A 12919-nucleotide genomic window follows, 5' to 3' on the forward strand; every position below is an offset into this window, starting at 1 on the left:
GGCTGCTAGTTTAACCTTTCCTAACTGAATTCCTACAAATATAAAGTAGAAATTAAAATGCCTTCTTAAGGGGTATATTGTGGGAATGCCCATGAAAGCACCATCTTTATAAAGCGTAACATAAATGTTAGGTGGAATTTTTATAACTTACAGGCAGGGAGGGACCCCTGGATGGCTCAGTCCATTAAGTGTCCGACTTTGGCTCAGGTCACGATCTCACGGTTCCTGAGTTTGAGCCCTGCATCAGGCTCCTTGCTGACAGCTCAGAGGCTGGAGCCTGTTTCAGATCTGCGTCTCCCTCTCTCTTTTTCTGCCCCTCCCTGGCTCGCACTCTCTCTCTCTCCAAAAAAACTAAATAAGCATTAAAAAAATTTTTTTTAAATAAAAATAAATTACAGGCAGGGAGGCAAAGTCAGGTATATGCTGCCTGGTCACAGACCCACGTGGTCCTTTTTAAGGTGGTCCTCTCCCCTGAGGATCTTCGTCTGTACCCCAGCTTATCCTGGAGCGTAATTAGGTCTTCTCTTCCTGGATTCTGGGTGTAATCCTGCTTTTGGGTTGAGGCTCTCCTTATGGCCACATGAGGAGTCTTTCCTGCTTCCGTAAAGCACAGACCTCCGGCTTCCTCACAGGATTAGTCTGAACCTTCTGCCCCTGCCTCAGCCTCCCCAAACCTTCATAGGTTTGTCCTATGGAAAGTCCACCTTTCTCCCATCTCCCCGGCACCCAGCTCTCCTGCTTCCTCTTCTGATTCCCTCTATACCCTTTCCTGTCTGGAGTGGTCTTTTTTTTTTTTTTTAATTTATTTAAAGTTTATTTATTGTGAGAGAGAGTGAGAAAGACAGAACAAGTGGGTTGGGGCAGAGAGAGAGAGGGAAGAGAGAGAATCCCAAGCAGGCTTCACACTGTCAGTGTGGAGTCCAATGCTGGGTTTGAACCCATCAACTGTGAGATCATGACCTGAGCCGAAATCAGGAGTCTGACACTTAACTGGCTGAGCCACCCAGGCGCCACAGGAACAGTCTTTTACTTGATGTGAATTCATAATTAATATTGCTCAGAACAAAAAACTAGAACTTTTTCTTTTTTAAATGTTTATTTTTGGGAGAGAGCTAGTGGGGGAGGGGCAGAGAGAGAGGGAAACAGGATCCAAACAGGATCTGTGCTGACAGGAGAGAGCCCGATGCGTGGCTCGAACTCACAAGCCTCACAGCTCATGACCTGAGCTGAAGTCGGGCACTTAACCAACGGAGCCACCCAGGCGCCCCAGAACTTTTTTTTTTAAGTTGTTTATGGTAGCCAGAGTATAGCTAATATTCCAAAGGTTCCTTCCTTTGTCCGCTGGTTAGTTGTTTCTTTGGGAAAAGGTCTTCCAAGGTCTGGGGTCAAAAGTTCTAGGCCAGCAGAGCAAAGGAGACTTTATACCCTTTTCATTCCTTAATTCTGGGCCCTGTAAGCAGACAGCCAGGCTGTGCGGGGAGAAGGAAAGGGATGAAGAGAGTCCAAGGAGTCCACAGAACATGGTTGTGAGGCGGTTCTGCCAGTTGCTAGCTGTGTGAGCTTTTGCAAATACTTGACCTCTCTGAGCCTGTTTTCTCCACCGTGAAATGGGTGTAACAACGTCCATCTTGCGATGTGAGCTTATGAGACTCAACCGAGACAGTTTATGTAAGGGGCCGGCCTTGGTGCTGGTGATGTGTTGGGCAAATGAAACATTTCCTTAATTTCCCTATCCCTTTTTGGGAAGATGAGTAGAATCTCGGTACAATTTGAAAAATACTGAGGAGCGTGGATGGCTCAGTTGGTTAAGTATCTGACTCTTGATTTCAGCTCAGGTCATGATCTCACAGTTCATGGGTTCAAGCCCCAAGTCGGGCTCTGTGCTGATGGTTCAGAGCCTGTTTGGGATTCTCTCTCTCTGTCTCTGTCTCTCTGCCCCTCCCCCACTTGCACTTGTGCACGCGCTCTCTCTCAAAATAAATAAATAAACTTAAAAAAAAAAAGAAAAATACTAAAGCCTCTCCACCCACCTCTCCCAGCCCAAAGCCCGGTCTCCAGACCCACTGTTGGTAGCAAATTCTACTCCCACGGGAGTAGATCTCAGCTGATACCGGGAAGGTAGTGAAGCGCTTCAACTCTCCGTAGATATACCTAAGGCGGTTCCTCCAGATTTATTTATATTTATATCCAGAATATATCTGTTGATTCAAGTGATTCTAGAACTGGTAGAATTTCTGTCATTAAAAAAAAAATCAAGCCGTCTTGAAGAAACTGGCTTAGGGCAAGGGGCCATGGTATGTTGTGTAGGCAGATCAGTCATGCTTGGCTGTTGCCCCCTTAGCTGTTCTCGCTTCTCCCCTTTTCTTACTGGGCCATCAGGCCACCAGGCAAGGGGACTGACATGAGGGCAGCTCGGTGAGCTAAGAGCAGTGACTCTGTGTAGGGGGGCGGCCCCTTGACTGAGTTCTTTTCTTACTGGACTTTAAACTTTTTTTTTTAACACTTATTTTTGAGAGAGAGACAGTGGTGGGGAGGGGAGAGAGAGGGAGACTCAGAATCCCAAGCAGGCTCCACACGGTCAGCACAGAGCCTGACACAGGGCTCGAACCCATGAACTATGAGATCATGACCTGAGCGGAAGTCAGAAGCTCAACTGACTCTGCCACCAGGGGCCCCTATTCTTACTGAACTTTTAAAACAACAGGTCATGGGGGGCCTGGCTGGCTCAGAGGAGCATGCGACTCTTGGTCGTGAGTTCAAGCCCCACATCGGGTGTAGAGATTACTAAAAACCTTAAAAAATGCAAAATAAAACAACAGGTCTTTAAGGGTCTGTGTGTGTGTATGAGGTGCTTTTCTTTTCTTTCTTTTTTTTTTTTTAATAGAAACTTATTGTTTGGGAACAGTTTTGGATCTGCAGGGAAGCTGCAGACAGTACTGGTTGCTCCCTTGTACCCGCACCCGCTTTCCCCTGCTGCTGACCCCGTAGGTCCCCAGGGTGCCCTCTCACAGCCGGGCAAGCAGCACCTGCAGCATCACTGCTGAACAACTAGCCGCTTCCCCGGCGTTCACTCCCCGCCGCGGGGCCACGGCACCCAGGAGACCGCGTCACACTGCGTCATCTCGTCTCCCGAGTCTCCCCTGGGCCGTGACCGTTTCTGACCTCCTGTGCGTTTCCCTGGCCTTGACCGCGTGGGGGAGTGCGGGTCAGGCATTTTGAAGGACGTCCTCCATCTGTGCGGGCAGCTGGTTTTCCCTTGGTTGGACGGGGCCGAGGGCTTTGGGGGAGGACGACCGCCAAGGCGAAGTGTCCCCCTGACGGCGTCCCTCCGCAGGGGCGCACGGTACCCACGCGGGTTCGCCCGTGGAAGGTGGCGTTGGCTCTCGCCGCCGTGCCCTTCTCACTGAAAGGCGTTCTCCTCCTTTGTGCAGCTGTTAAAAAACCTGCTCCTGCACCCCCGAAACCAGGAAACCCGCCTCCCGGCCACCCCGGGGGCCAGAGTTCTCCAGGACCGGCTCAGCATCCGCCCAGTCTGTCGCCAAAGCCAGCCGCCCGAAGCCCTTCTCCTCCCACTCAGCAGGCAGGCCAGGCCCCGGGCCAGCCGTGCGCCGCCCCGCAGCCCTCGGCGCCCCGGAGGTACTCCAGCAGCCTGCCTCCCATACAAGCCCCCAGCCACCCGCCGCCGCAGCCCCCCACGCAGGCCGCGCCGCCCCCGGGGCACACCAAACCCGGCGGCGGCCAGGGCCCGACCGCCCCCACGGCACCGGCCGGCGAGCAGGGACTGGAGCAGCCACCTCACACCCCTCCCCAGACTCCGACGCCCCCCAGTACTCCGCCTTTAGGAAAACAGAACCCCGGCCCGCCCGCTTCTCAGACCGCGGCGGGGACTAACCCTGAGACTGCGCAGCCACACGCCGGAACCTTACCGAGACCGAGACCAGTACCAAAGCCCAGGAACCGGCCCAGCATGCCTCCGCCCCCACATCCCCCTGGCGCCCACTCCGCAGGGGACGGCACCCTCAGCAACGCAGCTCCCACTGCCTCCAAAATAGTAACGGGTAAGTGAGAAACTGCTCCCCGCCCACACTCCGTTGTCTCTGTCGCCTTCCATTTAGGCCTGGGTTTACAGCAGGGGGCAGCCAGCCTTACGCCGGCCACATCTGGCCCATAGCCAGCCCGTTTTTGCAAATGAAGTTTTACTGGGACACAGCGGCTCTAATTTGTCTACATATCGTCTCGGGCCGCTTTTGTGCTAACATAACAGAGTTGTATAGTCAGAGATTATTGGGCTCGCAGAACCTAAAAATATTTAGTGCCTGGCCCTTGAAGTTAGCTGGCCACTGACTTATAGTTTCATTATGTGTCTAAGACCTCCTACATTGACATTTTTCTAAGTGTAACGACCTAATCCATGTAGAAGGTACTGGACCACACAAGCATGAAATTCATTTCTTCCTCATTAGGATACTTATTTTCCTTCTAAAGGTAAAAATGTTCATAGTGAAGCATTTCAGGTATAACTTCAAAAAACAGGGTCTGTGCCACTTCGGATGCCCCAGGAAGGGAGATCTTGGGGGGGTGATCGCATCAGAGTTCGGCCTCCAGGGGCGGGGGAGGGAAGGATTGACATTTTCCCACAATCCCCATGGAAACCTGTTTCCGGTGGTGATGATGGTACAGATTTCAGCAGGCCACCTGACGGGGTGTTTTTATTAAAAAACCCAGTCGAAAACAGTCGAGCATTTATTTAATTGTGATTTCTTTTCAAAATTCCACCCTAAGTGTTCTAATACACTATTTGATTTAAGGGTGAGGTAGATGGGGGTTTTTTAAATGTGTTTTTTTTAAATGGCAGTTAGGAGCTTTGAATCACAACAGTTTAATTTTCCATTTTCTACGTGGGGCTAGTTTTAGAGACGAGGTGGAATATACCTCTGGGCTGTGCAGCTCTACTGCGTGACTTGTCTGCTGAAAATGAGCCAATGGTGTACCCCAAACTGGGGGTACTCCAGATGATGAGGGTTAACCCACTAGCCTTCTGATAACCTTTTTTCTCCCCCAGGAACATACTGCATAACTTGCACGTATTATAAATGGTTAATGACGTATGATGACACTCCAGCTTTTATTTAAAAAAAACAAAGCCACATTGGTGTGTTTGTTTGTTTGTTTCCCAATAGATGCCCTTCCTAGTGCCCTCACAGGTGGGGAAGGTTCCCAGGACTAAGGTCTGTAACCCCCCCCAGCAGCTCGCACCAAGCTCCATACGCTCCTGCTTAGCCGTGTTTTGCAAATGTGCTTTTGACCACATGCTCAGGAGCAGCTACCGGACCCCCCTGCCGTCCATTCTGTAGCATGTGGACGTTACTTTTGTTCTTACCAAAAGCATTTTGAGCTGCAGTGCTCCAAATTCGAGGTAGCTGTCAGTAGATTGAGAACCCAATTTCAAGCCGCTCACCTAAGATGCTAGGAGTGCCTTCTTTCTTGTTGGTAAGCCTTTTGTAAGTGTCCTGCTCTTCTCAGTGACTTCCCTGTCGTTGATTGGCTCATCATGTCCAACCAAAGAGGACTCGGGTGCAGTCAGCACAGAAAATTGTGTTCCTTGTGTCTTGAGCTTTAATTTGTAATTGTATATCTTAAGTGCGAGTTAACTGCATGGAGCTTCTTAATTTGATGTTTGAAATTCTCAGGACCAAACCAAACAAACAAACCGATCTTCTTCCAAAGATCCCACACTAAATTCCTTTGCGTTCTAGCACGCTTACATTTTGCTTTCTTAAACCATACGAGCTTTTCAAAAGGCACCGTTAGCCTCATCTGAGCCGGGTCCACATTTGGACGCCTTAGGGCTCTCGTCATGCGTACCATTGCTCTAATCGGCTGATCTGAGCCTTAAACCCTTGGTGGGCTACTTTGCCAGCGTTCGCAGCCTCGGTCTGAGTAAGACTTTCTGTAGAAGCCAGAAAAGGAAATGAGTGAGGCCTTAAAGGCGTGGAGGAAGGCACGAGTATGATTCCACATCCTGACTCCTTATAACCCAGCAGTCTGGGGTTGCCCCACTGGGTATGGAAGTCGTGCACCAGAGTGACACGACTAAACCATAATTAAGGCTGAGCCTTTTAACCCTTCATGACACCAGCATTTCACCCTCAGTTCTTTCCTTTTACGTAAATAGGAAAACTACGAACTGGAATCACGTCTGTTCTTTAAAACCGTTCCCACCTCACATGTGTTTATTCCAGAAAACTGTCTTATTGATCCGGTACAACACTGTAATGCTCTGTACTTTATCAGATCAGGGAAATTTTATATGAAAGTACTTTGCCTTAAGATATTACCTAAGTATTTAAAAATCTATGTTATGAATTCTCCTAAACTCAAGAAATCCCAGGCCACCACAATTATTTTTGTATTGCGGGAAGTAACTTTTAATTGCCTAAAATCGCCTGGACTGCCATTGGGAGCACACAGAAAGCCCCGTTTAGGATTCATGCATCCACTAGTATTGAGCAAGCTGCTATTATGAACCATTCTTGGGTATTTCAAGAAGAAAAACAATGTAACTTCCTTGGAAGGCCATCCTTTATTATGACATTATGTTTTCATGTGGAAAACCGTAGACATTTTCCTAAAAACAGGTTATTTGCTTAGAGCATTTAATCCTAAAAAGTTGAATTACAGCCTGGGGATTAGGATAAACCCTTGGGGGAGATCGATGCCGCCAAGCAGATTTGACCGCCATCGTCTAGCGGCTCAGCACCAGCACAGGAGAACGGAGGGATTCTGATGTCCTCCGAAGCTCCTCTTTATTGTTACTGTAGAAAGCGCGCAAGCCTTTCAGCTTTGAAAGTAGAAGAGTTTGCATCTTTCTGTTTTTAAAGGAACAGATTTTAGCCAAGAGTGTTCTAATTGAAACATTTTATTAAATAATTTAGATGTATGACCTGCCATATTCAGTAAGAACTCAAATTGGAATATTTAATGGTAAGGAAAAGGCACCTGATTGGCCAAAGCTTTTGTGCTCCTTGATGATCGTTACTCGTGCGCTAACGCCTGTTACTAACCGGGCACCCTAACCCTGCCTGCTTGCATCCCTACTAACAGTGCATGTACTAAACGATGCTGGCTTCGTTCATGCTTGCTCTCGATCACTCTGAGTACTAAGTGTGTTCACAGACGTGTGTGACAGGTGGTCACAGGGCCGGCCTTGTGCCTTCTCTAATTTCTGTCCTTTTCTGTACCAGGGAGGCTTGAGGTGTAGTAGAAAGACTTTGTGGACCTGGGCCCGAATTCGAAGTTCAGCTCTCTGTGTAACGTCAGGCAAAGGCACAGCCTGGCTGATCAGTTAGAGGGTGACATTTGTGAGAATTTTTGTTGAAGGGATTGAATCAGATAAAATAAGACGTCTTACAGTTCTCAGCATACACTGGGTCCTAAGTGAATGCTAGCGATCTGTGATCATGTTTATCTTGGAAAAAACAGATAATCAGAGTTATGTCCTACACTCATAGGTCAGCGCTTTAAGAATGCATATGCCCAGGGGCACCTGGGTGGCTCCGTAGGTGAAGCGTCCAACTTAGGCTCAGGTCGTGAGCTTACAGTTTGTGAGTTCGAGCCCCACATCAGGCTTGCTGCGGTCAGCGCAGAGGCCGCTTCAGATCCTCTGTCCCCGTCTCTCTCTGCCCCCCCCCCCCCGACTTGTGCTCTCTCAAAAAAATAAATAAATAAAAATAAAAATAAAAATATAAAAACCCAGCCACAGGAGGGCACCCATATTTAGATTCTAATGCACCATTTGATTTTCCCAATAGCAGTTCTTTTGTGGGTTAAAAAGACAGTGCTCAGGAGAAGAAGGTATTTCTTACTATTTCATGATATTTCGTGAGCCTGAGAATACGTATCCCCAGGGCTGCCGTCCGCTGTGCAATGGTACGTCCTGTTGCTCTGGGGGCCGCCACTCAAAACTCAGCACTTTGCTGGTTCTCACAGTGTTGTTGTTTTTTTTTTTTTTTTTAAACTAACCTCTTTTTACATCCTGAAAGTAACACATTTTAAAAAATTAACCATAGGTATTAAAGAAAATTTGGAAACTAGAAATGATAAGCCACGCTGCTACAATTGAAGAAGTTCACTACTCATATTCTGGGTTTTTCTCTATTTTTTCTTTCCTAAAAGTCCAGGGTGTGTGTGATCATGGCTTTTGATCCTGCATTTTTCATTTTACCTTACATCATATGCCCCTTCCCATGTTACGATGTTTTTACAACCCATCTTCTCAATGACTGCATGATATGAAGCGGGTTTATTTTTGCTCATAGTTGGACATTTTTAAGTGGCTCCTGCTTCTCTTTGCAGGTTATTTTTAACAAATAGATACCAGAATCATGTCAAGGTGAATATCCTAGTGAGACTTGAGCAGAATCTCTCCTTTGTAAAAATAATAAAAAGTTGACGCAGAGTCTCTGACAGACTGGAAAGTCTCCGACAGCCCTAGCGAGCCGCTGCGGGGCAGAAGGGAGTCGTTCTCTCAGACAGATGGGTCAGGAGGTGGGGTAGGTCACCCCACAGTTGTGTCTGCAAAGTGTAATTCCAAGGCTGTGTTTGGAGTGGCCGGGAGAATACCCTTGGACTGTCTGGGGGGTCAACTGACAACCTAAAGCACGTGTTCACAATTGTTGACGTGATAAACCTTTAGGACCGTATCCTCAATCACAGGGTGCCTGTTCTGGCCCCCCGGGAGCCCACATCCTTGATACAGATACTCAAAACAGGAAGGAATTCACTTAGATTTGTCCAAACCCCACATCAGGGGTGATGTTCTGCCTGAGTGGAAGGAGCATCCTGGGCATCTCTTTTTGTCTTTTGCTTTTTAATAAGACATCAGTCCTGTGAACTTAGCTCCGAGCTGTATGCTCAAAGACCAGCCCTTCTTAGAACGTATCTAATGAAAAATGATGCCTTATGTAAATTTGCAGCCAGAAAGTTTCAGAGGCATTTTTTTTTTTTTTTGAAAAAACAGAAAAGAGTTCCTGCGGGAATCTTTCTAAAATAACCTTTTCCTCATTTTTACTACAGTGAACCAGAGGGTTCAAGACTCACGCATTATCTCCTCAGATACCATCTTCTCTGTCAGGACCCTCACCCGAGGACACACAGACTCCTGTCGGGAGGAGGGAAGCGCTGTGTCAGTTAGACCCCACAGTCCAACCGGTGTGGCTCCGATCCTCTGAGGGGTTGAGTCTCTCCGAGTCCCCCTTTCTTACCTCCACGGTGGCATTGCTGCTGCCGTGGAGTTATTTCGTGTGGAGGTGTCGGCGAGTGCCGTGATGACGTGTGTGCAACGCTTAGCACCGTATCTGGGAAACGGCACCCTCCCCATGGTGGCAGCCGTTGTGACAAAGAGGAGTCTCCTTCTGGAAGCTGGCTCTGCCCCCGTGCCTCTTTGTTGCATGTAAACGTTACCTGTTGCATGTGAACGGATCTGCTGTCTTCTTTTTAAAAAATGGTTCATGTAAGAGAGAGAAGGGGGGCTGGGAAGTAACGTACCTGCCAACCTCAGGCAAACCAGGCACAGCAGGCAGGAGGCAGAGGGAACTTCCCTTAGGCTCCCCCGCATGTTTTTTCCCTGGGTGTGGAGGTCGTGCGTGCTCATCAAAAATAGAGGAATTCTGGGAAGTACAAATCCAGGCATTCTTTATATGCGATGTAAAAAAAGAAAAAGAAAGGTAGTAAGTTTGTCCTCTGAGAAGGATCTGCGGCCCGTCGGTGTTGGTTTGCACATGCACCCACCTGTTAACAAGTAGGAACCTACCCAGTGCGTACGGTGCCCGTGCATCACGCACCCCCACCGGGCGTGGCGGCTCGGCAGTCTCTGGTAGACTCTTTGAGCTGAAAAGAGACGCTGACTGGTTGCGCCATCTGTCTTGTCGGGTTAGGACAATGGTAAGGGGATTGAATTTGCAATGCAGTACGAGTCTTGTCTCTGAGACACGACTGCTCTGCCTGAGGCAGTAGGAGGGGAGGATTGGGAAGGTGGCCGGGCTAGATGACTCTTCACCATCCATCCCTGCAGCTGGCCAGCCGTAAAACTGATGGAGCATCAGCCATCATCCAGTCACTGTTCTAGGCATCAGGGAGGCACTGAACAAGACAACAAGTACAGGAAAAGCGTTTCTTAAGCATAACGGGAAAACTCCCCAGCACACCCACCCCAGCCCGGCAGCGTGAAACCACAGCAGATCCGAACATCTCCCTTCTCTCCTGCACCAGCCCTGACACCTCTCAGCTGGCTCTCACAATTTTGTAGAACACACACCTACTAGAGAGACAAAGGATTCTGTCTTGACAAGGGGCTGTCTCCCCCAGTCAACTGCCGGCTTCATTAAAGCCGTGTCTGGCTTGTCCACTGTTGTGCCCTCACAGGTGGGTGCTCAGTGAGCACTTGTTCCTGAGTGAGTGCATCTGAGACTCCCCGGCCTCACTAGGAGGAGGGCTGTGGTAGGTGACGATGTCTTTTGTGAGTTTAGGAGTGAGGGACCGACGGCTCGAGGATTGTGCGTTGCCCTCTTGCTAACGGAATTCTAGCCAACATAAGACAAGAAAAAGGAACTGGAGTATAAGTTAGGAAGACGAGAGAAAATACTTGTGGGATGTTGGCGATCCCCCTGTGATTGTCAACCAGCGGTTGTTGCCAGGGGACATTTGGAAGTATCTGGAGACATCTTTGTCACCCTGGGGGAGAGGGGGCCGTTTGCCACGGCATCTAGGGCATCAAGGGCATCAAGGGCAGGGCTGCTGCCGTGCACCCTGCAGGCAGCCCCGCAAGCCAGAACGATCCAGCCCCGAATGTCACTGGTGGGAGGCTGGCGTAGCATTGCTAAGAGGAGTAACCCCTCAGTCCCGGAGGGAGGGGGCTGTCTCCAGTGAAGCACACCTGTCCCCGCGGCCCAGATGTTGTGGGGGGAGTTCCGTTAGTGCATCAGAGGGCTTGGCGAGAATGAGGTTTCCTCTCCTCGCTCAGAGCGAGCACGCGCTGCAAGGCTGCATCCGAGAGCTGCCCTGGGGTCTTGGAGGCTTCACCGCTGCTCCCAAGGGCTCATGGCGGCTCCAGCACGAGAAGGCGTGTGTGCATGGGCTGACTTGGACTTTCCGGCTCCCCTTCCTCTCGGAGCGCCCCCGGGCGGCTTCGGCATTACCACACGCTGATCCCGTGTCTCCTGTTTTTGTCCAGACACCAGTTCTAGAGTTTCAGAACCGCTTCGCAGCACCTTTCCTGACACGCATTCAGACTCCGCAAGCAGAGACGTGCCCGGGCGCATTCTGTTGGACATAGACAACGACACGGAAAGCACCGCCCTGTGAAAGAAGCCTCCCCCAGCCCAGCCCCCTCCACCCTGGCGCGTGGAGCAGGGGCAGGTGCGCAGTTACCCTTGCAGACCCAACAGCGAAGAGCTTCCAGTGAAGGGAAACGAAGGCCTGACGTGCAGGGCCTCGCCTCCCGCAGCCCAAGGACAAGGTGGGGGCTGACACTTGAAGCCGAATGACCTGTGTCTTGAGGACGCTGGCTTTCTTTCCTGGGAAGGAAATCATGCCCAGAAACGTTTCTAAAAGAAGGAAAAACGGAAAAAGACAAAAGAAAACGAAGTAGCTAGAATGGAAGGAGTATGCTCGCCGAGACGTGGGGAGGAAGCTTTGTCGCTGCGCGGTTAGTGCAGGCGGTTCGGAATGAAGAATACCGCGTTAACTATTTAATAAAATGCGTTCATTATGCAGATCACCCACTTCCTGCTCCTTGGACTTTGATTCTCACACCTTAGGAGGGAGGTCCCTCTCCTTCAGAATCGCCGCAGAATCATTTTGTATGAAGTATGGTCTGTGCCTCCCCGAGCCCCCGAAAACCACGCGCATCGATGGTGACTGCTGGATCCGTCACCTCAGCAAACTGGATGTGACCTGTGCCTTGCCGGATTGCAGAATGTAGAAAGAAACGTACTGTTCTTTTTTTTTTTTTTAAACAATGTAATTGCTACTTGATAAGGACCGAACAATATTCTAGTTTCATGTTTAATTTGAATTAAATATATTCTGTGGTTTATATGAAAACTTTATCATTCTTAGAAGCAAGACCGTGGACTGTGTGTATGCGTGCATGTGCGTGCTGTCTCTCACCCAAATAGAATTCGGATGAGACGTCGGGGGGGTCTGTGACCGTAGAAGCCTGAAGGAATGGAGAGCAAAGTCGCGGCAGTGACGCCAGCCCCCAGGTGCCCCAGAGACCTCCCGGACTGGCTGTCCCCGAGTGAGTGTTCCATGGTCGGGCTCTTCCTGTGCACTTACCAGTCCTGACTCCCTTCCCTGTCCAGCCAGAGACAGAACAGTCGGCCCCACAGACCCAGTGCGGGAGTCCCGAAGCCGCTCTTTTCCGGTGGCGGGAAGGCACTGCCCTCCCAGGGTTGAAAGACTCGGGAGGAGCAGGTGGGGAAATAGAGCAGAGTGGGGCCCACAGTCTGGATGCCTGTTCTGATTACAGCCGCTCCCGGTGGCCCGGACGTGGCAGGCTCCTCGGGGGACTAGGCAGGGACACACGCTGCCAGCGTCGGCTGCCTTGAACCATTCCGTTGGTGGAGTTGGTTGCCAGGCACATCAGCGACCTGTGCCTTGCCCGGAGGACACCGGCCCTGTGTTCCGCTTCAGCAGCACACGCAGTACTGGTGGCACGAAACAGAAGTGAGGCTGTGAAGTTTAACACCCGTAACTTGCAAAGGGCAATCCCTTTTTCCTCCCAACTCAAAATTCCCTGTGCCCCCAAAGTGCTTCCTACACTTACTAATTATTAACTACATTGAAAATAGGTACCTATTGAAGCGCCTGGGGGCTCAGTCGGCTAAGTGTCTGACTCACGACTCGTGAGCGTCGGGCT

General features: G+C 50.0%; 1 protein-coding gene across 1 annotated transcript in view; it reads left to right on the forward strand.

The window, feature by feature from the left end:
* ARHGAP17 (Rho GTPase activating protein 17) overlaps positions 1 to 12102 on the forward strand; it is a gene marked incomplete at its 5' end in the record, with an annotated part of 51239 nt that extends 39137 nt beyond the window's left edge. The window contains 2 exons of the mRNA XM_040459620.1: positions 3432 to 4058; positions 11231 to 12102. Coding sequence (XP_040315554.1) covers positions 3432 to 4058; positions 11231 to 11361 — 758 coding nt within the window. The remainder of the gene's footprint in view (positions 1 to 3431; positions 4059 to 11230) is intronic.
* Between the last annotated feature and the right edge of the window lie 817 nt (positions 12103 to 12919).

The sequence above is a fragment of the Herpailurus yagouaroundi genome, unplaced genomic scaffold (assembly GCF_014898765.1).
Source record: "Herpailurus yagouaroundi ecotype Mexico unplaced genomic scaffold, PumYag 222, whole genome shotgun sequence".
NCBI lineage: Eukaryota > Metazoa > Chordata > Mammalia > Carnivora > Felidae > Herpailurus > Herpailurus yagouaroundi.